Source organism: Cariama cristata, unplaced genomic scaffold (genome assembly GCF_000690535.1).
Source record: "Cariama cristata isolate BGI_N322 unplaced genomic scaffold, ASM69053v1 scaffold42337, whole genome shotgun sequence".
NCBI lineage: Eukaryota > Metazoa > Chordata > Aves > Cariamiformes > Cariamidae > Cariama > Cariama cristata.
In genome coordinates this window covers 5,308-30,005 of record NW_009629219.1, presented here as the reverse complement: position 1 = coordinate 30,005, position 24,698 = coordinate 5,308, and the positions used below count along the sequence as shown (strand labels likewise).

Sequence of the window (24,698 nt, the reverse complement as noted above, 5' to 3'; positions counted from 1 at the left end):
TGTCCCTACTGACCCAGGGAAAGGCAGTTTGAAGCATCTCAGTATCTCTGGAGCAATACTCTCTGGTACAGCACAAACATGATGCTGCCATGTTGTCATTTTCATTTATGATGTGCTACCACAGAAGAAAGGAAACCAAATTCCTCACTGCCCTGTAAATATTGTATGAGACACTGCAGCGAGGCTTTGAAATGTTAATACCCCCTCTAATGCAGTTAGAGGTTGTGTTTCGGTTGTGACTCGGGCTGTTGCAACAGGTCATGGCAGAATTAAAACAGCTGTGAGCGACCTGCAGGTTCCTGGGTAGTAAGGGCATGTGCCATGTTTCATGGCTACCATTTTAAGTTTGTTTTAATTGGTGTTTTAGAAGGGAGAAAGCTTTTTGGGGGGCAGCTTTGAGGGATGGCGGCTGTTTTAGAGGGCAATGGCAGAATCCCGTGCTCTGCTCGCGGATGCCAGCCCGCGTGTCAGCCCACAGTGGCGAGGTGCAAAATGGCCGACTTGTGGCAAGCTCTCGGCCGACGTAGGCCCAGCTGTGGAGACGCGGGAGCACGCACGCTGCTTCTTAGCTTGCAGCAGGGTTGGACGGGCTCCTGCCATCTCTCACTGCTGCCGGGGGAAGGAAGGAGGCTGGAGAGGGGCAGTTTTCCACCATGGGCCAAAGGGACGCGTGGTCTCCTGGCGAAGGGATGCTTGGCCTCCTGGCGAGAAGACAGGAGGGGGACAGGAGTGAATGGGATGGTCCCAGCCCACCAAGAGAGACCGGAGTGTGACGGGCCGGGGTGAAGGAATGGATGTCTCGCAGCAGCAGCTTCAGCTGGGAGAAGAGACGCTGGCGATGACTGTCCCTCTACCTTCTCTTGCCACCTTCTTCTTGGGGAAAAGTTTTTTGGGTTTTGTTTTTGTTTTTTTTTTCTTTTCCCTGGCCTTTTGTTCTCTGACTCCTTCACGCTGGCCTTTCATTTTAATGATAGCATAGCAGTGAAACCACGTCACGTCAAGGCCTGAAGGTTTCCAGCTTTAATCTGTATTGAAATGGAAAGAAACCTGGCAGGATCTGACACATTCACAGTCTCCTGAGAGAGACTTGGGAACTGAGCTCTGGGAAGCAGTTCAAACCAACCATGCTTTCCAAAGCAATGAATTGTTCTGATTAATCTTTTTTTTTTTTCCTTTTTTTTCTTCTTCCTTAATTTGCCATAGAAATTGGGAAGATTGACCAAGATATATATAAATACAACACCCCAGGATTCACCGGCTGCCTATCGAGAGTACAGTTCAACCAGATTGCTCCACTCAAAGCAGCTCTGAGACCTACCAACGCCTCCTCTCACGTCCACATCCAAGGAGAACTGGTGGAATCCAACTGCGGAGCATCTCCACTCACCATCCCACCAATGTCGGCCGCTACCGACCCGTGGCACTTAGACTCAGGTAAGCTGGGGTTCATGTCACATTAGCTCAGTGAAGTGGTTCAGAGAAGAAATACATCCACCTTCCTCTGTAAGGAAAAACAAAATGGAGTGGATGTGATCAGTAGGTGACAGTAGGACTACAATCCCAGTAGGAAATGCAAAGCTGGAATGACAGAGATTTGCCACCACTTCTAAATGCAGTTACAGGATATTTTCTTTGCCTTTTTTAAAATATTCTGCTTTATGTTTCTTTTCCATAAGTCTTACAGTTTGAATGTTAAGTTTTGACCTAGCTGCTGTGATAGCACTTTCTCTGTAATATTGGGTGTGTAGGCAGCAAAAGGTTACAAGTACAGATAAAGAAGGTACAGTAGCATTTCTTATGCCGTATTCCTAATAAGTGAGTATATTGTAGTCAGCTTCATACAAAAAAAAAAGGTAAATAATTTTAGGCACAAATATATTTATATAAAGTGCTGATTTGTTTTCTGAAATGTCTGCTTTCCTTAGGCCATGTTTAATGGGAAATTCCATTAGTCACGATGGCATTCATCTCATGCTGAAAATGCTGGAAAGCCAAAACAATTTGCTGATCCCAGCAAACTCATCCTGCTTTGTGACTGACAGTCTCTGAAAGTATACGTTGTGTCTAACTTTAGAGGGTTTTTTTCTCTTTTGCTTCTTGAGTGTCAGGTAAACACTTTAAGAAAAGAAAAAATCTATTCCCTTTATATTTATAGTCAGGTGTACATTGACCCCTCTTTTGTATTTTGTCCTCTTTCTGATTTCACTTGTAGTGGTGTAAATTAGAACCTGCCCTGGGAAAGTTGATGGGTTTACAGTGGTATAAAATAAAAATGCTCGAGGAAAAACTGGATGATTTTGATACCAATTGGTCTTTGCCTGTTGTGTTTGGGGATGCATCCATCAGCCAGTTTTTATATGAGGGGGGACAGATATATATATCTGTCTTAGAAATGTGTGCCAAGGTCATACCTTTGGGTCTTGGATTTTTTTTTTTCTTGCAATGCTGCAAATCCTTGCAGCATTTCCTTTCAGCTCTTCAGTAGAGAAATAGGGCAGATGTTTGTAAGGAGAGGCAGATATTCCAAGGCTGAGGGTCCCAAACACTGATACAAGCAGCATCATGCTCTAAAACCTGTCATTCCCTACTTGCTGCCATGCCATTCTTAAGATTTCTGTACGTGTCCTCCCTGTTTATAACGTGCAATCTCCTACTTCAATTTATTTCATCACAAATTATTAGTCCCTTTCTTCTCTGAAATTATTAGGTCAGTTCATACATGAAGGTTATGTTCTGTTCTCCTCTTTCTATAAAAGCACGTTTCCTGAAAGATACCTCACTGGCTCGTATCTTTAAAAAGTGTGCCATAAACTTCTTGAGGCTGCACTGCTGCTATGAATCTTATGCAGCGAATGGGTTTTGTTTGTTAATTTTGGTTCGTTTCCTTTTCCGACACTTAATTTGACTGCACATTAGTAAAAGATTATGGTGGGATTTACTCAAGATATTTGAACTGTTCCTCATAGCTCCTGGTCTTAAAAGAAGAAGGTCTTGTTTGTCCTTGCAACGTGCTTCTACACTTGTCCTTGTGTTGGCTCAGTCCCGTCTTGAAAAATTTGCTGAGTTGATTCAGCTTTGTTGACCTGACAGATTACCAATTTAAACATTTTCTTCTGGATTAATTGTAGTACTTGGTCATGGAGCCAGTGTGAAGGTTACCAGGGAACATACAACGTGCAATTAGGTTGGCTCAAGCTGTCTTTTAACGTCTGCCTGGTAAAAAAATATCTCATTGCCATAGCCAGACTTGACTGTTTCAACTCATGGGCAGACAGAGTGTGAGTGACCCACCTTCATTTTTGGTGATGATAAGCTTTAGTAAGACTGGGAGCTAGGGACCCCTCTTCTTGTCCTCTCCAGTGCCCCGCAGCAGTAGAGAGAAAAGATCTTATTGCTTTAAAGACTTCTGGTGAGGGACTGCTCTACACTGAAGGGAGCAACAATGTCAGGTGAGTTACGGTAGAAAGAAATTTCACAGCAAGGGAGTGGTGTTTCACCGGGGCAGGAGTGAAAGGACATGCAGGTGTGGGTGAACAATTCCTGACTTTCAGTCTGGGTCACGTTTCCATGATACAAAGAGGAGATATCGCAGCAACTCATTTATCAGTATCAAGTAAGAACAACTCAGTCTTTGTAAAAGTATCTCTGGTGGTCTGACACAGCTAGCTCTGTTTCAGTCTCAGGAAAAATATATACTGTAGACTGTGTAACCTTGCACAAGATGATCTTGATGATTGGTAAATGAAAGTTTTTGGGTTTAGTGTCACTTTGCATTAGCAAATTGGCAGTTTTCACTGAGGATTTTTTATGTTTCCCAAACCCTACTAGAAGACTTTATAACACACAATTGTGTTGAAAGAGAAAATGGAAACAATCAGAGGTCTAAGTAATGGTTCCCATCGGCTCCACAGCTGGAATAGTCTTGGTACTCTCAGTGTGAATTTACTCCTTCGCTAAATCGGCTGAAGGGGCGAAGACAAAAAGCTCTTTTGAAATTCACGGAAACACTTGTAGTGGCGCTAAAGCAAAAGCCACATGCGCTCTACCACAAAGAAATAGTTGCAAAGAACAATGGCTTTGAAAGCAGCAGTTACTATGTACAGAGTTTCTCATTTCAAACATATTTTTATCTGCAAGTTTTATTGTTACGTCACCTGTTTCATTTATATAGATCTTAACAAAACATGAGAGTTGAGGATGGGTGGTTTGCAGTGAAAAAAAAAAAAATCAGGAAAAAATTTGTGGCACGTATGATATGGTTTAAACCATTCAGTGACATACTCCGCGCTCATCCTGATCCATATTTTGAGTTAAGTGTAGATTTGTAGCTTTGCTTCTCAGATACTGTGGAATTGAACATTGAGGATTGAAAAATGTTGTAGGAAGGGATCAAAGATAAGGGTCTAAATAGGACAGATATACTAGATGGCACATGTAATGCTTCTTTCACCTCTAAACGTCAGTGCTGGATCAGACCTTACAGATAATTACTAGATGTTAAGCAGGTTCTGCCTGACGGGTGACCTACATGAAATGTTTGCCTTAAATGCTTCTGTGTAGTTACTGCATGGACACCTGCTAGCTGCAAAACGTTTTGGATGCCCTAACAGAGGGGCTAAAGGAAAATTCATGAAGACACACATCAGTCACTTGCAGCTGACCCTTAGAGACAAGTTCAGGGATTTATCAATAAGAAACCTTGTTGATTTGCTTCCCAGACAAATGGGCCATACAGCTTCTCAATTCATTGTCTTGCACTTTGTTAGCCTTGAATTCGCATACCTTTCACATTTACTTCTTTTTAAATTTCTTTGTCACGGTAAAAACGCCGCTTCCCTCCCTCCCCACCCCTGGCTGGCATTTTGCTGTGCTACTGGGGCATTATCTTAAACCATTATCTTGTTCAGCTTGTGAGTATTCTTACAATGCATAGTCTTTTCCTGTTGCTATGGTGATTCTTTCCTGGTGGTGATGAAGCGCAGGAATTCAACAAGTCATTCTTCTCTAGAATGTGACTTTAATAAAAAAAAAAAGTCAATAATCAAGCCCAAGCAGATCATCAATATAGTTCCCTTCCTGTGTTTTCCTCCTATCTCTATTATCTCAGTTTATGTCAGTCCAGTTTGCCTTGGTTACATCGAAAGGAGGCAAAAAAGAGCCTGATGAATGACCATATTATTTAAAAATGACATGTCCTACCTGTACATGGTGTCTAAACACAAGGAATTACCTGTCTGACATACATTTCAAAACAAAAGTTATAACTGCATGCCTTTAACTATATTAGCATGCATTTATTATCTCTCAATTAAAATTAGCTAAGATGTATGTCACTGATAACTGACACCTTGCTCATTGTAGAGAAGCAAACGAAAGCTGAAACAGATGATGATTTTTGTAGTAAATAAACTCCCACACCTAAAATGCCTTGTACTTAAAATCAGAACATGCATATTACTGGGGTGGGCTCATTCAGTTTGCAGGTGTTTTTGTCTAAGATAAAGGTTCTGCAGTTTACTAATGAAGTTTCACTTCCAAACTTTTCTTATTTTTATAAAAAGGATGAAAGAAACCTAGGACATGTTATGTACCTTTGTGTTTTAGGTAAAATGTGCTCCAGCTTGCCAAACTGCCCAATCTTGAATTTAGTAAAAGCAAGAGATACCAGTACATACAACAGTTGACAAACCATGCTTTAGCACCTCTAAGCCTCTATGTAGCTGCAATATGCATTTATTCCGAGTATGAACAGAATGGCATCTAGAGTATTTAATGCGGGATTTAGTTAAACCCATATTAGCTTCAACATATTAAGAATTAAATGGAGCAGGATTAAATGCTACGTCTGCAATGTTCTTCCGAGTGGTGTGACTTTTTCCTGACTGTACGTACTTAAACCCTAAAAACTCTTTATTTTTGTAGAAGGTGAAAGGCCTTGCCTTTTAAGAATCAACAGTTTACTTTGAAACCTATGTTGAGCATGTCTGGCAAAAAAAAAACATTGTATGAAGACATGCACAACTGTCATCCAGATTATAATAGCTGCCTGCAGGATTAACTCCCTTTTTGTTACAAATTCATCCCTCTTCCTTTAGCAAGTGACGGCAGGAGAAGAGAGTGGGAGGACTGAATACGGGCCATCCATGCTCACCTAATTGGCCAACTAATTATCTTTGTCAAGTGAAAGAGAGCGGTCGATTTCTGGACTAAGAGAAAGCATCACTCGTGTTACTGGTGACAGTGCTGAAGGTCACCTTCTGGATTCAGACACCATCGGTTGGGTTGCCATCCCACCCTCTCACCACTGGTACCCACATCTCAAAGGGCAGAGTGGCAGCATCTGAGGAGAAGCTGTGTGAGACGTGCACTGGTACGGATGTGGCTATGGAGAGGGGAAATAGCTCTTGCCCTTGTCAAGGGCTCACTACAAACGACACAGTGGGAAGGAAGGATGAAAGGCATTACTTGCTGGAGGGTGACGATTCAGCCCTCAAAATGATCTTAGGTTACAAACACATGAACAAAACGGTCTTTTCCTGGCTGCAGACATTGAAAGAGTCCTGTATGCATCAGTGAATCCAACAGCGGGAGGATTAAAGTCAATGGTAACGTGTGACGCAGCGCTCGTTCTTTCCTCTTAGGGGATGGCAGGGGAGCAGGGTCACTTCTCCAGGCTTCCTGCAAGGTGCAAGTGAGTCCGGGCAGGAGGGACAGAAGAGTTCATGCTATTGTTCATGATGCAGTCTCACACATCTAAATTTGATCTCCTAGGTCTTAGCAAAATTAGAAATGGATGTGAAGGCAGTTGCTAGAATAAAATGACGCTCTTCCTTTTTCAAGCATAGCAAACAGGTTTAGTTACCTGTACTTCAATCAGAGAATGATGCCAGATTCTCTCTTTGAAGTTATTGATCATTTGAGGTGGTTGGGTTTTTTTAATTAACATAGCACATAAACATTGGGAGACTCTTTGTCTGCCAGTAAGCTAGTTTAATATTAATGCTGCCTATACAGGAGACAGAAGATGCACTTGCAACCTGCCCTGCGAGCCAACAGATTCTTCCACTGCCTGATTTTCGTGCATTTCTGTGATCAAGTTTGCTCTGCTGAGAGTGACCAGTGTTCATCCCCAATTCTCCTAATATAAATATTGTTTCAGAAGTCCATGGCCTTGACCTGAGTTGTTTTCAAACAGGAAAGTAGCGTTTTATTCAGACAGTCGGAGATTAAGTCTAGCAGAAACTCATAGCTCAGTTTCTAAGCACCAAGTGTTTCTTGCAGGCAAGAAGGTAGGTGGTAAACATTGAGATGCAACAGTTTCTATTTTTCTCCTCCGCATTGAGCAGCTAACTAGGAGGAGCATCTGTCTGAAATTTGGCACAATCAGTGCTTCATCCTTAAAGGGCTTAATTATGGTACTTGAATTACTGTAAATCTGTCTATTGATTGGGAATAAAAATGCCTCCCGCAGTCGCATCTAGTTCCTTACACAATTATGCATGGCTTTCTCTTATCTTTAAGAATATATAATTTCAGTGTGAAATTTCTGACGCTCTGTCTAGTGTATCAGACAGCTGACAGACTGCCAAGCTTGTAAATTCTTCTGGCATTCATTGAGACACCAGTATTGGAGCTGTTTCATAAGCAGTGATTTGAACGTTAATGCTGCTACTTAACGTCAAGACAAGAAGGCGGTAATATTAAAAAGAGAGTGTTGCCCATCCTCTGCAAAGACTATATTTTTTCCACAAGTACTAATTTTAACTAGGAACATAGGGACGGCATAAATTAGGGGGGGAAAAAAAAAGGATTAGAGAAGGAAGTGTTTAGATGCCTGAGCATTTCAAGTGACTGCTTTCTTTTTCCTTTCCTTAGGCTGAAAAGCACTTCATTTCCTGTGGAAGAGGTTATCCTAGATTACAGTCAGGTCATTACAGCTATTAAAAGTTTATTTTAGATTTAAACTCTCCAGTCTGACCCATTCCTCATCCCCAATCCAAGCCTTTCTTTTTTCATAAGTACATGAATGCTAAAAGTGCAGAACCTGGTCTCGTTGTTCATATCCTGGCTGTGAGAAGCCCTTTCTTCCAATGACCTCAACAAATACAGTCTGCCATTCTTTTTTTCTCCTTTTTTGCATCTGTCATAAGTTTACAGGATTGTTTGGTATTCTTGTTGGTTGGGTTGGATCTTTTTGTTGTTGTTGTTTTTGTTCCTTTTAAGTATTCCCTGTGGGTCCATTATCAGCGATTAGCTTGATACAGCTAGGCTTTGACCAGCACTTAACTCTACTGTTCCTTTGAGAGCATCGAAGCGTTTCATATTCTACATTAATTATAAAAGGAAGTATTTGTTTGACTTCCTTAACGGGTGAAATGTAAGCACTGCTCATAAAATTTTCACGAAAGTGATGGCTTAGGCCAGCATGACTAATACACTAGCAGTTTTTGTCTGGAGTAGTAGTGAGACCCAGTGTCGGAGGGATGTTACTACCAGGAATTAAAAGACAGATGAGTTTAGGTCTTTGATGGATGGGGGATGCTTTAATATGCTGCAAATCGTTTGGAAATTTGGCAGAGCAAATGTTCAAAATACAGAAGCACTTGCTGAAGTTCAAACTGCAGATAATCGCAATCCAAAAGTGATCCTAAATGATCCTAAAGATAAAATTCTGTGGTATACGAATACCAGTTACTAAATTTAACAAACGTTTTGGTCTTGCCTTCCCACTATGTTGTACAATTACTTGCTTGTGTGCAAAAGAAAGGGTAAAATTTACTATTGGGAAATGACCATACGAAGGAGGAAGCAGGGGAGAATCACCTAACCCATCCCAACAGACAGTGCAGGAATGTTTTCCCTGTTTCGTGTTTCATCCAGGACTGACTTGGAGGGGAGTTGAAGCTGCAAGGATGGGCCTTCTATTAAGGCACAAGTTTTTCTGTCCCTTTGCTAGGAAGATTGCTTTTTTAAGAACGAAAGAATATTATACTGCTGTCTCGGAGCAAGCCGTTCATAAAACTCCATTTCCTCCTCCCCTTAGGAGTATGGGCAGCGAAGTTTGCCTGCAGAAGGAAATTAAAGGGCTAATAACACAGCCGATTCAGAAAGAACTATCTTGACTGATTGGATTCTTGACTCTGGTGCCTAGTGTTGAGAATTTGCATTCTCCCATTTCATTGACCATGCAGCATTTGGTGAATTTTCCCCCCAACGCTGCCATTGTTCATTGTTGGCATTTCCATTGTTCACTCCAAAATTCATGTGTTTGTTTTTTTTTAAAAAAAACCCAGAAACATCCAACAACTCTTTTTTTTTTTTTTTTTTTTTTTCCTATAATCCCCACTTATTTTCCCACGCTGTCCCAGGTGTTTGCATACAGAAGGGCTGTTCAGAGGGCAGTGTTTCTATTAAGCCATCATTTCAGAGAATTTTTTAATTTATACTCATTTCACATTGGAATAAAAAGACAGGGTTGGAGAGCCTTCACACCAAAAATGTAAAAACACAGGTTTTGTGTTTTCCATCATCTCTATGCATGTCTCCCTCTCCCAGCAGAACACACCAGTAGCTGTCACTAAAAACACTTGAGATTCAGTGAAAAATTCTTGGGGGGGGGGGGGGAAATGCAGCCCTTCAAAATGTTTTTGATTTAACAGAACATACCTGACAAAACTTAGTTTAAATAATTGGTCCAAATAGCACTAATGCATTGGAGGACTTTTTTTATCATTCATGAAGGGTTTTTTTTCTGGTTTTGTTTCTTCCCTATCCCCCCCAGTCAAGAAGGTTGCAGAGAACTGAAGAAATTAGTGGATTTTGATCCAATGTTGAGACTTTCATGTGCCGAATAATTTGTATTATTGGTGACAGAGAGAAGAATGTGACATTTTTTAAGTGGAAAAGCCCTGATTTTTCATCTAAGCTGCACGTCTGTTCTGGTACTTTCCTAATTGCTATGTGGGTGTACTTTTTTCCAATATCCTGTAACTTGTACCAAAAAAATTAAGTCTGTGACTGAAGAATTCTGTTTCCATAAAGACAGAAAAATGGTTCATATCAGGGATATACTCGTAGACCTCTGATGCTACAGTTGAGGCATGACTAAAAATTCAGAGAGTAACGATCGACCCCGTGCAGCATTCTAGAACAAAAATGACCTTTTGCAAACAATATGGTTAATAATGTATTTTAAATATTTTGTGGTTGGGTAACTGTGGGTTTGGTTTTTTTTCTTTAGACTTGGTAGTGTTTAATATTAAAAATAACTTCAGCGAAATTCTCAGTTCTATACTTAAGCTGACGTCTGTGGGACTTTAAGTAAACTCTGTTAACAGAGTTTAATGCTAAACAGTCCTCCCTCAGGATCTGCTCTCAAATGCCTGGAAAAGCAGGCGTAGGGATAGTTTTCCTCCTTTCTCTGTTTTCAGCTTGGAGAAGTAGGAAAAAAAAAATAGGAACTTTCAATACAAAATTTGCCCTGGCAGCATAAAAAACCACAGCATTTTTAGTACTGCTTCAGATTTTTTTTTTTTCTTCTTTTTCTGAATTGCTGTAGTTTTACTTGTCAGGGGAGCTGTTCACAGAGCGGCACGCAGGAGGAGAGCGATGGGTGGGATGAGCAAGAAAGGGTGACTGGAGTCTACGGGCTGCGATGTTCATCTTTCTTTGATTTAGGGCTGTGTAATGGAGTTGTTTACTCCTCTTCCGTCATTTCTGTGCGTGAGTTTAGAATTTCTCTTGTAATCCAGTCCCTTCAGGAAGGGGAACGCGACTGTGACTGCACATTAGTTCCTACTATCGAGACTGGAGCAATTCATTTCTGTACTTGCAGTCTGTAATAAGGAGCGCTCTGTAATTTCAAACCATAGCAGTACAGTCTCACCTGAGTTGACATAATTTGACATAATTTGTCAAAATGCAAACAGGGAGCTTGCTTTTGTTTTCCTCTGTGTTATGATCCTGTGGAGAAATAGATTGGTGAATGGATCTAGTGTCCAATACTTTCTCAAAATCCTAAGGTGTCAGTGAGTGTTTGCTCTCTTTGTAAGTTCAATTCTCGGATGCCTGGCTGCAAAACAGAATTAGGAAGGAGTTATAGTTCACATCTTTGCTTTTATTTTGTTCTTTCACTGTTCAACTTCTAATCAATGTCTTGATTGCTGGGCGAGGGGGGGGTGTTATATACCTTGTGATCACCAGATCCAGTTGTTCCGGTTGCTTCTCTGGTTCATATTTATGTGAAAACCCAACTAGTCTTAATAATGGGAGAATACCTCTCAAATTTGTGGACATCTGTAAAGCTGAAAGGTCACAGCAGCCTTGCAACAGGGGTTAGTTCCAGGGTGGACAAACTCAGTTTCCAGCATTTCACAGGTTTGATCCATCGCTTGTTTTAGACCTGGGATCACCCCCATCCTTCCTTTTCTGGAGCAAATCTAAACTGTATCTTCCTTTGCAGTCTGGTGTATTTTAACTAAGACTTGCCCACTCAGTAAAGAAGTTCAGTTAAAAAAAAAATTGCTTCCAGCGGTATATATGTGACACTGCTGGTAGTGTATGTCTAAGTGAGGTTTGCCTTTTACTTTGTACTTGTCAGTACTACACTCTAGCTGAAAAGTATCCCCGTTCCATTTTGGCTTTCCCCTTGCCTTTACTGAATAGCCTTTTGCTTGTTTCTCTGCCCACACCCACTTTCTGGACCACTTTGGTACTTAACAGAGTCATTTTGCCTTTCAGTTTTGTGAATTTGCAGAACTCTTTTATGTGAGATCCATTGTAAAAACTCTTCTTCTGAAAATGGCAGATGCAAAATCACACCTACTGTAATGAAGCAAAATTATCGTTCACTCTGTTAAATCAACCACACCTGTCATCTTCAGCATGTAATCCTAATTATGGTCTGTTTATCCAGTCCCATCTCCCCTTTCCCTTCAGTGAGTGTGTTGCAGCTGGCTGTGGCAATGACCATGCTGAGCAGGCTGGGTGATGGTAGGTCTCCTACTGCATTTTTGTGGTCATCTGAAATTTCAAATGTCACTAAAATGATGGCCGAAACATGGATTTTTACCTGCGGTCAGTCTTTAATCACCCTTTTTAAGTGCAGCCAAGTTCCTTTAACCCCATTTACCCTGAGACTAATAACAGAAAGTTGAAAAGTGCAAAAGATAAGTTCAGACCCTGTAGATTTACTCTGTGGTTATTGAAACTATGGCCTCATAAACAGCAGCCCATGAAAGAAAGAGAAAGCAAAGTATGCGGTGTTCTTTTACGTTAAGTTAGCTACGGGATGATGGTGTTTGAAGCAAACCCGATGGCCTGCTGTGGGAAGACAGGGTGCAAAGAACAGCATTGCCCAGCTTGGGTACTGGAAGGGAACCAGATGAAGTGATGTTTGTAAGCCACAGTTGAGCTTAGTGAACCTGGTAGGGTTCAGTCTGTCCCTACGCTAGCTGTAGGTTTTAGGGAAGTGTCTTTGGTGTGTCCTGACAGCAAACCGGTGGCTCTGTGCCACAGCGGTGTGAGCAGAGGGTTTCAGGGAACTGGCAGCATGTCTCTTGGGCCGGCATGTAACTGTTTTCCAGGATAGATTAAAAAGCTCTTTGCTCTGTTCTTCGTGTTTTGATTCACACAAGTGAGACCCTGGCTGCTCAGAGAAACCTAGGGAAGATTCAGAAAAAGCTCCTAACGTAAGGAAACCTTTCCAATGCAGTCCCCAAACCAAATGGGAATCAGCTGTTCGAAAGCAACCTTTGTAGAGCAGGTAATAAAGGAAAACTGAATAGCCCTATTCATGGCCTCAACTAACAAATAAGTAGCATGGTATGTAAAGCAAAACTCCTGCAGTATCCCCCCTACTCCCGCCTTACATTCACAACCCATTTGCTGTCCAGAGGGGCTCTGCAGGCTAACTACGTAGAGTAACTGCAGCTCCATGGCACCTATATGCTGTGGGCAAGTCATGATTTGAAGCTGCCAAGGTACAAATACCAGGCAGTGCAAAAGGGCTTGCTGAGACATGTAGTTAGACTTAATGTCACGGTGATAATGGAAAAATCTGAACAGGAAAGAGCTGCGACAGAGAAATGAAGGCACGCACTTGTCCATTAGCGACTCACCCTGTACTTCATCTGCATATTATAGCCATGTGAGCTAGTTATTACACCACTGTGATTTAGATTCCCAAGAAGCATGAGAGTCACTAGTAACAATATTAATTTTATCTGACCACTCATTTTAAAACATTTTAGGAGTTATTCTTTACACCTCGTGAACAGCACTTTATAGTCCTCTGTGCTTTTACCAGAGCATGAGTATTACTGTTGCCCCTTCGTCAGCCTGCTCTATCGTAGTCTTTCCTTGTTTAGTTCCTGATTTTCAGCAGTGATGGAAGAAAGAATCTTGTTAGTTGTCTTCTTGACAAAATTGCTGCTTCTTGACAAAATTGTTTAATATTGCCAAGCAATGTGAGTGTACTAAGGTCAGAGACGAATCACCGTGTGTTGGAGTGACATAACTGCTATCTGAAATACCTGCACTTGGTGCCTGTTCGTGACAGTACTCTGTTGTTACATTCACCTTGGAGGATCAAGGAATGTGGCCTCCTATGTTCTCTTCTGTGTCGCTGCTGTGGCAGGAGTTACCCTTTTGCAGTTCTTAGACCTCTAGTCTGTACCTATTTCTGATTATTTGAGAAGCTGCTGCTGCCCAGAAGAATCTCAAGGGAAATTCCACCTAAAAAAGGAAGTAACGAGTTCTTTTCTTCCTCATCTATCCCTCTGTAGTAATACATTCAGTAAAAAACTGGTATAGACACTTCTGCAGCAAAAGGTATTCTATAACCCCACATTTGGCTGAGATTTTAGCCATAATTTTTCAGTCAAAAAAACCCATAATATAAAAGTAGGTCTCCTGCTGACACAAGAGTAACAGAACAGGAATTCATGAATTATGGCGATAATATCTGCCAACAGTGCTGTAGGTGCTTTAAAAAAAGATTCATTACCGTCTAAGCTCTTTTTTTTCCACTACAGCACTCCTGGTTCTCCAGCAGTTGCAGCAGAGCACAACTTATCCAATCTGATGGCGAACTCCTGTTGAAATAAGTTATCCCCTGCCCCCAGACACATGTTTCTGTTTCGTCTTTGTCAGAGATGAGTCTCAGGAGTGAGTCACATCTGCTTGTTGATCCCATGGACATCTCCTCCTGAGCGTGTATGATGACTAGATGCAAGGGAAAGCAGCTTTGGATGGAGGCATCAGGTCCAGTCCAAGCAACAGCTGTCAGACAAGATCAAGGATGTAGCTTCACATCATGCTTCATGTTCTTCGTTATCCAGTGGTGTACTTCAGTGGCTGTTGAACATTGTAAGCTGTGGGCTTCCATCTGCCAGGAATCCCTGGCGGTTGTGATACGGCAGCTCAGGAGGGATCATACTGCCATAAACAGCAGCTTTCCTCTTTCTTCACACTTCACTAGTGCCGTGATCCTTGAAACAACCTTTTAAAAGAAGATGAAATATACTATTCAGTTGTAAGGGAAGGGGGAACTGTGCCCACTGCTGAAGGTTTCTTGTGTGGGGACACAGGAGACCAACTCGAAACCAAGCAGCAAGCAGTAGGACTTGTTAACTGCCTGTGATGCTGCTTCTATTGGGACGGGCCTCCTTTTGGGTTAGAATAGCAGTTCCTTGCAACTTGGCAAATTGTTGCTTTTCTACGTAGTGTTTTTTGGCTTTAGGATTTTCTTTGAGGTGCGGGGAGGGCAAGTTTAAAGTCAGGGTTTATTTTCCCACTACCAGCCCTTCCCTTCAGCACTGCAAGGATAATAGGGATGCTGTGCCAAAATGTCTCTGTAAGAAACATTCACGGTCCTGCACAGTAAGGTGGTTCTTTGGAGCAAAATCCACTGATACGGAATCGGGTATTTATTTCTCTTTTACATTTTTTAGCCTGGTTTGTTTCAGAGAGGTGCAGAAATGCTGTTTTCAGAAGCCAGAGCACCAACAAATGTCAAAGGCACAAGTGCTGCTGGCAAAAACTGCTGGCTAGGCCCCCTCCACTGAGCCCTGAGAAATGCTCTCTTGTTTGCCCCACAGGCGACCAGCCAAAAACTAGCTCCTCAACACACGGCTGGTTTGACTGTCCCCCAGAGTAGGCACACAGAAGGCTACTCTAGCCCCAAACCTCTTTTCAGGCCACGTGGCGAGCTGAAACCATTCATTCTTCTGTGCAGCTGCTTCGAGATACAAACGGAGCTATTATGGATTTTACTCCATGCTAACAGAAAGCCAGTAGAATTCCCTTAGCCAGTTTTTGGGTACAGCGAATGCATCACTGGCCTGTAAAGGCAACCGAATAATACAATATCACCTAATCCATCAAGCAGGGAAAATACAGCTGGATTTTAAATACTGACTTAAGAAGTAATTCATATCCTTGATTATTTTGTCTCCAGTTAAGTACTTTTAACAACATTTGCTCTATTTCAAATTCAATGCCATAGTCCAGTGGCAAAGGAGGAAATTATTGCAACCACTCACCTACCTCCGTGGGCTTGCTTAGTCACTGCCATGTCTAGTTGCTATGTCTGACTATAAAGAAAACACTGATGATGGGTTTAACTGACGAGATTGTCTTTGAAAAGCCTCTGTGATGTTTTCCGGAGGTTAAAACCAAGACTATGATCCAAATTCTACTTTAAACCCATACTGATTCCTTCATCCAGCTCTGCTGAAAAGAGTCTTTCCTTTTTAGCTCGCTGGCAGGTGAGCGCTGGTACATCTGACAGTGTTTCCTCTCCTTGTCTGTCTGCTGGAGGCTCTCCTTGCCCAAATCTCCAAATCATCTCAGCTCTAGAGCACTTCCAGCAGCAGCTAAGCTGACTCATTGGGCTTTCTTCTAGACTAGCAAAAGTGCTGGCACATGCTTCTTTGGGTAACTGCCCTGCAGCTCTGATGAACAGAAAATGCAACCCTTCGCTTACCTCGCAGCAGCAAAAGGGACGGCAGTTTTTCTTTCAAAGAGCTTGCAGTTGTACACAACGGTGGTCACAAAATTTTGGAAGCTTCTGAAGCCTTTCATGGATAGCAGTGACAAAAGAAAAAAAAAAAACCTCTATAGTAATAGGTGTGATCACACACTTTTGAAAGAAGGGGGTTTGTTTGGTTTTGTGCTAAAGAATCTTGCTGAATTTATGTTGGTAGAGTAACACAATGACCTCCTGTATTAACAGCAATGCTTACCGAGATTACCTCCTTTATTTTAATTTTATTTTTGTTAAGAGGAAGAAGTGAGAAGTTCTGAGGGGTTAGATAATAGTGAGAGAGGTTTTTTTTCTTCTTTAGGTAAGTATCTAGGGATCACAGTTTTCTTTAAACCGTATCTGAGGATGTTGGATGTATTTTTGAACAACTGTGTGAAGTTTCACAGCTATTGCAACATGAATCTTTGATTCCCTGTTTACAGCCAGTGCTGATTTCCCATACAACGGTCAAGCTATAGGAGATGGAGTTAACAGAAACTCTGCCATTATTGGAGGTAGGAAAACCATCTACTTTTCTAAGATACTTTGCAGTATGACTGAGATGGCTGAATTGCATTTGGTAACATATTCAAGATACTTGCTAAGAGCTGACTATGTGGGAAAACTACACCTGAACAAAGTTAAGCAGAAATCTCTGTAAGTCCCTTCAGGCACATTGTCCTAGTGAAATAGTTTGTTCTGACTTAGTTTGTCCCCTTGGATTCAGTTTTAACCAAATGAAAATACTGATATTCATAATCCACATATTAAGCATCCATGTGGGGAGCTACTTTGCAGTAGTTAACTTATGTTAAAAGAGTAATTCATTTATATGAAATGGTAACTTTTCCAGTTACAGCAGATTCACCATGAATCTGTCAAACATTATTTGCTCCACCCTTGACAAAAGTCCTGCCTTATTTTTTAGGGGCCAAGTTCTGCTATAACTTATGTTATGGAACCTGTGCCAAAATGTCGCTGTAGGAAACATTCATGGTCCTGCCCAGTAAGGTTTTTCTTTGGAGCAAAATTCACTGATACAGAATCAGGACAGTTGCATTCAGTGTGATAGTTGATGTTAAGTAATACCAGAACTGGAACTTCGAATTAGCATTCCGTTGAAGATATTCTGGCCAGCTGCCTCCAGAAATAAGGGTCCTGATTAATTTTATGCACACGTGCAATTATCTCTGCCCTGTACTGTAGTATGGAAGTGTTGTAGTCTCCTGGGAGAACTTTGCCACTGCATCAAATTTTGAAAGCATATTAAAAAAAAAAAAATTGTAAAGATCAGCCTAATAGCTTTCAGTCAGTTCTAAATGTATATAAAATGACACACTAGTGGTGGTTTTTTGTCATGTAAAGCAACACTGAATATAGTAGTACATGCAGTCTGAAGGAATTTCTTGTTTCTTTTCCCTGGCGCTCTCAAGGGTCTGTGTTTCCATATCCAGTTTAGATTAGTTGCTTTAGTTTTGATTTGCTATGTTATTTTTCCTTCTTAATTTATATTGTTATTACTAATTAAAACTTTTCCTTAATACTTTGAAACCTTACATTACTAGAAGGATAGCATTGCATTCCTCATAAAAATTCAGGCCACACCTGGACAGCCTGGCTGTCCGATGCATCACTTAACAAAAGTGGCATAACATAATTCTGGCTGATTACAAGATTTTTTTATTATTTTTTTTTAACTTGAGAATTTTATAATGTCTTCATCCTGGAAGATCCTTATGCCTGTAGACAAGGGCCAAAAAAGGAACAGTGCTGGTTTAGCACATAGTTACTTATGCCTAAGAGGGTAAGAGAGATGAGACTTCTCCATAACAGGGCTGAACCTCAAAGAGGCCATTGCAGGAGCAGCAATTAAGGATAGGTGTGATGATAAAGCAATTACATCTGTAATTATGTGGAGCCAGTGCCTAGTGAGTGGAGTGAGCCAAGCCAATTTTTAAGGACATGTCGAGGGGCTAGGATAGATCTAAACAGCCGTTGACTGGAAAATATACATCAGTGACTCCATCCTCAAAGGGCTGCCCAGGCCGCGACACATCACCATTTCACCCCCATGTTTTGGGAGCACTCGGCACCCTCTGCCCCATGGTCTGCAAAGCTCAGGTCTGTAAGCAGGTATTAATGTTGACGTTTACCTATGGGGTGAAAGTCACTAGCAGACTCTGCTCAGTGACATTTTATATATAGCAAAAACTATACATAAATATTAGAGTGGTGGAAACCAAGCAACTGTGGTGATGTTTAACTGCCCAGGTGGCTTTGGCTCAGCTCGGCGGAGTTATGAGATCCTTTCTTTGTGTCAAAATCTGTAAATCTTCTCACTAATGGCATCTTTTCTTTCCTCGTCTGTGTAGGCGTCATCGCAGTGGTGATCTTCACCATCCTCTGCACCTTGGTGTTCCTGATCCGCTACATGTTTCGTCACAAAGGAACCTACCACACCAACGAGGCCAAAGGGGCAGAGTCAGCCGAGAGCGCCGATGCTGCCATCATGAACAATGACCCCAACTTCACGGAGACCATCGACGAGAGCAAGAAGGAATGGCTTATCTAAGCCCACGGGGATGGGGCCTGGGGTGGGATACGAGCTGTGCCAGGGTGGGACTGGGATGACTCTTGCAGTGGGGAGAGAACACTCTGTGTCGGACGCTTGAGCACACGTACGGTAAAAAGATCAGCACAACTGGAGGAGCAAGTGACAGGAAAATACCACTGAGACTGGAGGAAAAAAAAAAAAAAAGAATATCTCGAGCATTTAAGAAAAAATACTTTTTAATATTTATTTACAGCAAATTGCCCCTTCGTATCCAAACAGCTACAACAAAGAGCAGTTTTGCAGCTTCAGCATTGGTGAAAATTTTCAGTAATACCTGTCTATTTCTCTGTGTGTTTAGAGGTGTTCTGGATACCCACGATAAGAAATGGGGCTGGTTTTTTACATTTTTTAAAAGCTGTTTAAAACATGGGTAGTTCTGTCCTGAGAACAAATGGCAGACCTTTCTTCCCGGCATTGTGTTCCTTCATGGCTGGCCACTTCTCCACAGGCTGCCCTCAGCCCTGCACCTTGACCATATCACCCATCATTTTGGTGGTGTTGAACCGGGGGTTCAGGGCTGGGGGCAGGACGGAGGGGTGAGGATTAATGCAAATCTTACTCGCCAGTTTTTCAGTGTGTCATCAGCCCATGCCAACCCTGGCGGGATCCATTTTCTTGACCCAGGCACTTTGTTGATTACGTACAATTCTCATCAGCAATGTAAAAACACTGTTATTACGATGACTACTACTACTGGACGATCATAAAGCACAGGAAGCTTTGCGGGGGGGTTGTTATTATTATTATTTTGTTGGTCTCTGAGGGAGGATGATGCTGTGTGAGTCTGTAGACCTAGTCTGTTCCTGTGTCTTTGGCTATGGCACTGGTGACCTGAGGCACATGCCAGTTTAAACTCAGCTCTGCCTGTGGCATATTGGCATATACTGTACTTAGGCATAAGCATCGTAGTAGGGAATTAGAGCCAGACTTTGTTTGCTTCTGTTTCTTTTTTTATAGGCTGTGTCAGAAATATTAGTACAGCTCTAGTCAACGCAGTTCAACCCACAGGCTTCACATAATACTTTTTCTCCAACTCGACCATAGCAATTTATTCTTTAAATCCTTTGTTTCAGTCCCTTTGCAAGGACAGTTCCTGCTGGCAGTGTTGGCACAAGCAGGAAGGTGAGGTGAAGGAGGTTTGAAAACTCTGCCCAGAGAGCACGTGAGAAACACACAGGGCACAGTGGAGAGTTACTTTTCAATACAGAGATCTACCTGAACTATTTTGCTGTATTTGTAAGGCATTTTTAGGAATAGCAAGGCCAGTGCCAAGTGCAGCATTGCACACGATGTCCTCTCATGGGCCAGGGAAGTTGTAGGTGTTGCCTGAGAAGCAGGCAGGCAGCCTGTAGGAAAGGCAACGGGGCAGCCTGAAGACCTAATATCCCTTGATGGCAATAACATAGCTTTAGCTTGCCCTCTATAGAGGAGCGTGGTTCTCCAGTGGTCTGATTTGATAGGAATTTAAGGCCTTAATGGGCAGCTTTTACAGTGGAAGAGAATGAAGGAATGAATGTACTGCAGGGCATTTGCTGTGTGCTAAAAGAACAGAAACAATACCAAGAATTTCCCTTTAAAACTATTTATGCTCATGACAGTCCTGGATTTGCTTTATCTTTAATATTGCTGGGTTTAGTATGCACAGATTTAATCCATTTTTGTGTGCAAGAAACATGTATTTTTCACCCAAAACTGCAATCTACTATGCTGAGGAGTGCTGGCATCTTTAATTCCCTTACCTTTTGGTTGTATCTTTCATTATTCTAGTTGATGCTTTAAAATAAAAAAAAAAAAATCATGGAGGGGGAAGAAAATACTGGAGTCTTAACCAGGCAAGAAATTTATAAGCACAATTTGTCAGACAAGGCCGGGTAGTTTGAGTTTTAAGGACAGTAGCCTAAAGTCCTCATCTGGATTTATTTGAACATAGGTATCAGAGCAAATCGAGCCTATTGATTTCTTCTGTTTATGAATTTGGAATTAGCATACAAAAAAGTTGCCACTTCCAAAAAAAAAAAAAAATTTGCTTTCTCAGGTAACATTATGTGGCAGAGGGGTTCAGGTAGGCATAAAAATCACCTCTGTCGCTCTTGTGCTCTGCAGTCTTTTGCCTTGCCTCCAGTATTAACCTCTCCCTCTCTTGTGTTTAATTGAGCAGATGAGTCTTTATTCTTGTTTAATTGTGGCTGTAAGATAAGTCTCCACCCCTTGGAGGGTATCAGCATGGGATGGATCTAGCCTGTACCGCTAACTAAGCAAAATACATAGCAATCACAGATGTCTTTGCAAGATTGAAAAGGCATTCTCTTTTCTATATTATTTTATATTTAAATTGATTTTAATGGTATTTTAGTCCACTCTGAAAAACATCCTTGCCTGCAACTTCAAGTTACCAAGAGAAGTGAATATAGCCTCATTTGCATAGATTGGGATTTGGTTTGCAGCAAAAAGTTACTTACTAATCTGAATTTAATGTCTGGGAGGAGGATCAGACTTAGGTATCCTGAGAGACTAGAGTCTTCTGCTGCTTCATCTGGGAGAGACAGACTTAGCAGCCACAGTGTAAATGTGCCAAGTGCCTGAGCACAGACTAGAGGGGAGAGATGGCTAGGGCTCTGCACCTAAGTCCTTGGCGAAGCTAGGGACAGTTATCTGGGTTACAGTAGTGAGGCTTGCGACATCTATTCACTGATCTTCTCAAAGATTACCAGCTAATCTCCCTCAACTCTTAAGCAGAAATTTCTGGAAGATAACCTTTGACCATTACACAAGCAATAGTGGTAAATTATTGTCTTAAATTGGAAAAACGGGTTTTAAATTTCTGAAATGAAGTTGCAAGCATCTGCATCTCTCCGTTGGCTGGACACCGTGGACCTCTTTACTTGAAGTTCATTAGTGCTATGTTAAAATGTTGATGATCTTCAGCCTTGTCAGTATTTCTGTGATACAGTCACTTTCATGACTCTAGAAACTCTTTTAATTATTAGAATTCTTGTTTCTTCTTAAACTGGACCTTAGATATGACATTGTAGACTAGCAGCTGGTCTCTGTATCGGCATTTGGTGACTGTAGGTGAATTCCTGCCTGTCTGCTTTGTATTTCATGTTGGAGAATGGTGTGTGTTTAATCACAGCAGTGGTCATTCAGCAGCCTCGCGGTGAAGCAGCAGCAGGCTCAGAGAAGTAGCTTGGGTATTTTGCTAGCGCTGTATCTATTCTGAGGATTTCTTCCTCTGTGAGCCTATTATTGAAGGTTGAAGCAACATCCATAGTTTACTTCACCCACTCTTATTTGTGCCAAAAATCCACGTTGTTTAACAGATACTATCCATACGCCTGTAGTGGGAAAAATCTGTTGTTTCGGTTCCTGCTTTTACAAAACTCTGTACTTTCCCTGAAGAATATTAAAATAATCAGTCTTTTATCACCTCTTTTTACCTGCTTCACCTATTTGAACTGTGCAGAAAAACGTAGCTGCTTCTACCGGTTGGGGAACCCAAGTGTCCCAGTTGTGTTTCTAAAAGGCTCGTTCCCGATTCCACGGGAATCGACAGCAAAACTGCTGCCAGCAGTGGGGAGAGCAAGACTGGGCTGGAGAGGAGAGCTGTCGGTGTTAGTGAAATAATGTAAGCAATATTTTGGATCCTCATTCACGACACATGCAGACCACCAGGTAATGAGCCAATGGAGCTCCAAAGAGCCAAAACAGTGGAAAACTAATGGAAAACTAATTTTGATGTCAACCCTGCCTCGAGGGGGAATCCGCGATTCAATCTGGTGATTTTGAATCAAGTCTTTCACACACTGCTTATTCCACATTTGCTGATAGGAAATGCAGATGTATTAAATAGGAATATGTATCTTTAATTGGTGCTGGAGCATTTCTGCTTTGTATTTTTCTTGTCTTAAACGTTACCTATACTTTTTATATCTCGTCTAGCAGTTACTGCTTCAAAAGTATGGCAGCATTTTAATATCATGCTCTAGGTAGTATGATATATGTGAAAGGATGGTCATCATCTGGTGAGGCCGCACCTTGAATACTGTGTCCAGTTTTGGGCCCCTCCATGGTTTAGTTGACAGGGTGGCATCAGGTGTACGGTTGGACTTGATGATCTTTGAGGTCTCTTCCAACCATAATGATTCTATGATTCTATGATTCTATGATCATCAATATTTTGGTAAGACTGCCAAAGCAGTGGTGTATATGTACAAGTTTATTGTAGTGATAAGAATTCAGTTTAAAGGTCTAGTAAATAATTACATTTTAATTAAAACAGTGTCCTTTAATGGCAGATGCATCTAATTTGCAGGGTGTCTGCTGAAACAGGAAGCTATCTCAGTTTGGCAAGCAATAGCTTTTAATACGTTTTCTCCCTTGAATGATTTTATGTTCTAGCAAGCCTGGTGATCCTGAAAGGGTGTCATTTTTGAAAAGCGGAACCTAAATTCTATTCATCGGATCTCATTATCCATCCTAGAGAAACAAAACAGAAACTTTGCCTTCTAAAAGCAACAGCATATAAACTAGAATGAAAGGACAGCATGTATGTATGCCTAACAGCTTCTGTGAATGTCTTTCCTTTTCCTTTTAACTAAAGTTCTATTAGAGACCAGAAAGGGTAAAAAGAAAAATAAAATTTGAAACAGTTTTAATTACCCTAACAGCTGTTTCCTCATGCTTTGTGTATTCTGATCGTTGTTTATATTTTTTCCTTCTCTAGTACCAGGAAATCAGTTTGGCAAGGACAGAAGTTGGAAAGGCCTCTCAGGAAAAGACCCACAGTACATGAAAAAAGGGACTTGAGAACGCAGTTATACCTAAGAAGAGAGGGTACTAAAACCAGGGAGGCTTTGCTGAAGTGCAAGTGTGTTCCTCCTGCCCCAGGCAGCCCTGATTACCTGTTAACGGAGGAGAATCTCAGGCAATGTAAATCTGTACTTGTTGAGGTGGGCTGAGGGTCTAAGAGTAGGGGTTTGGTAGAAAGGAAATTACTGCCTCTCTGAGGTTTTTCCTTTTCTGGTCACTTTGCAGATAGCAGCGAGGAGTCTGCCATCAGTTCTGCTCGCGTTTGTTATTGCAGGTTCTGTGGCATTGCCAGCTTCACAAGAGTTACACACTATAGTGGCCGAGTGTGGGTTGTTTGCCTTCCTTTCCTACCGTAACTCTGTCCTTGATTTTATGAATGTGAGCCTTTTATTGAAGTCATCAAGAAAAATGTATGCCCAGCTCAACAGACGTGTCTCTGTTCCTTGTAATAAACTACCTTACCAGGTTTTAAAAAGTTTTTATGATGTGAAGCATTTTATAAAAGAACTATGTTAAGTGCACTTGAGGGGGAGAGTGTGAAATCTAGGCAAAGAAGCACCAACCACCCAAGTCAGAGGGACTCTGCTTGTCCCAACCTGTTGCTCTGTCTACGGCGTGAATTGCCTTAACCACCAACGCAAAGCCTTGGCCCCGTCCAAGACCTTAACTTACTTCGTGGAATATAATAGTGGCAAAGTCCATGCCTTCTGACCATGTTTTGACTGTTCATTTGTACTGATTGTTGTAATGCCTACGAGGAAAGTCATACTTTCTACAGGAATGTTTTTCATTTATATAGGAAAGCTCTAGAATAAAGAGATGGGAGTGAAGGTTCAAGGTTAAATCTCTTCTGGTACTTGTACGCCATGACACGGAGAAGAGTCTTTACTTCTTGCTCTCACCACCTGTGTCTCGCTGCATCTAGAAGTGTGTGGGTGTGCATGTGCACCTCTGAAATCTTAAGATGATTCAGGATGCGATGTCGACAGCTCTTGGGTAATTACTGCCATAATGTGGGTAAGATCCCAAATTTGCTTCAAATCCATGAGTCTGCAGCGCTAGCAAAATCACTCTCTCTTGAAAATAAGTGCAATTTTGGAGATAAACTGAAGATTTTGCACTACAGTGGTATGCACATATGGTGCCTCAAATGAGAGCAGGCTTGGACCTGGTCACTGAAAAGCATTTATTTAACAATCTGTAACACAGTTCTTCTGACACCCTGTTTAACTTTGACTTTCACATATAAGC

The 24,698-nt window shown here is 41.6% G+C and overlaps 1 protein-coding gene across 1 annotated transcript; it reads left to right on the top strand.

Annotated features, from left to right (window-relative positions):
- The first annotated feature begins 733 nt into the window (after window positions 1-733).
- LOC104157076 (contactin-associated protein-like 2) lies at window positions 734-18,623 on the top strand. The gene is made up of 4 exons (XM_009705068.1): window positions 734-884; window positions 1,204-1,434; window positions 16,468-16,539; window positions 18,397-18,623. Exons 1-4 carry the CDS (start codon window positions 734-736, stop codon window positions 18,594-18,596), a joined length of 654 nt encoding a protein of 217 aa, XP_009703370.1. The 3' UTR covers window positions 18,597-18,623.
- Window positions 18,624-24,698: the final 6,075 nt, after the last annotated feature.

Excerpts from the sequence above, each read along its gene's own strand:
- LOC104157076 (XM_009705068.1), top strand. The coding sequence starts at position 734 with ATGGGATGGTCCCAGCCCACCAAGAGAGACCGGAGTGTGACGGGCCGG. Across the intron at positions 885-1,203 it reads CACCTTCTTCTTGGGGAAAA|AAATTGGGAAGATTGACCAA; the intron begins GTTTTTTGGGTT and ends AATTTGCCATAG. Across the intron at positions 1,435-16,467 it reads CCCGTGGCACTTAGACTCAG|CCAGTGCTGATTTCCCATAC; the intron begins GTAAGCTGGGGT and ends CCCTGTTTACAG.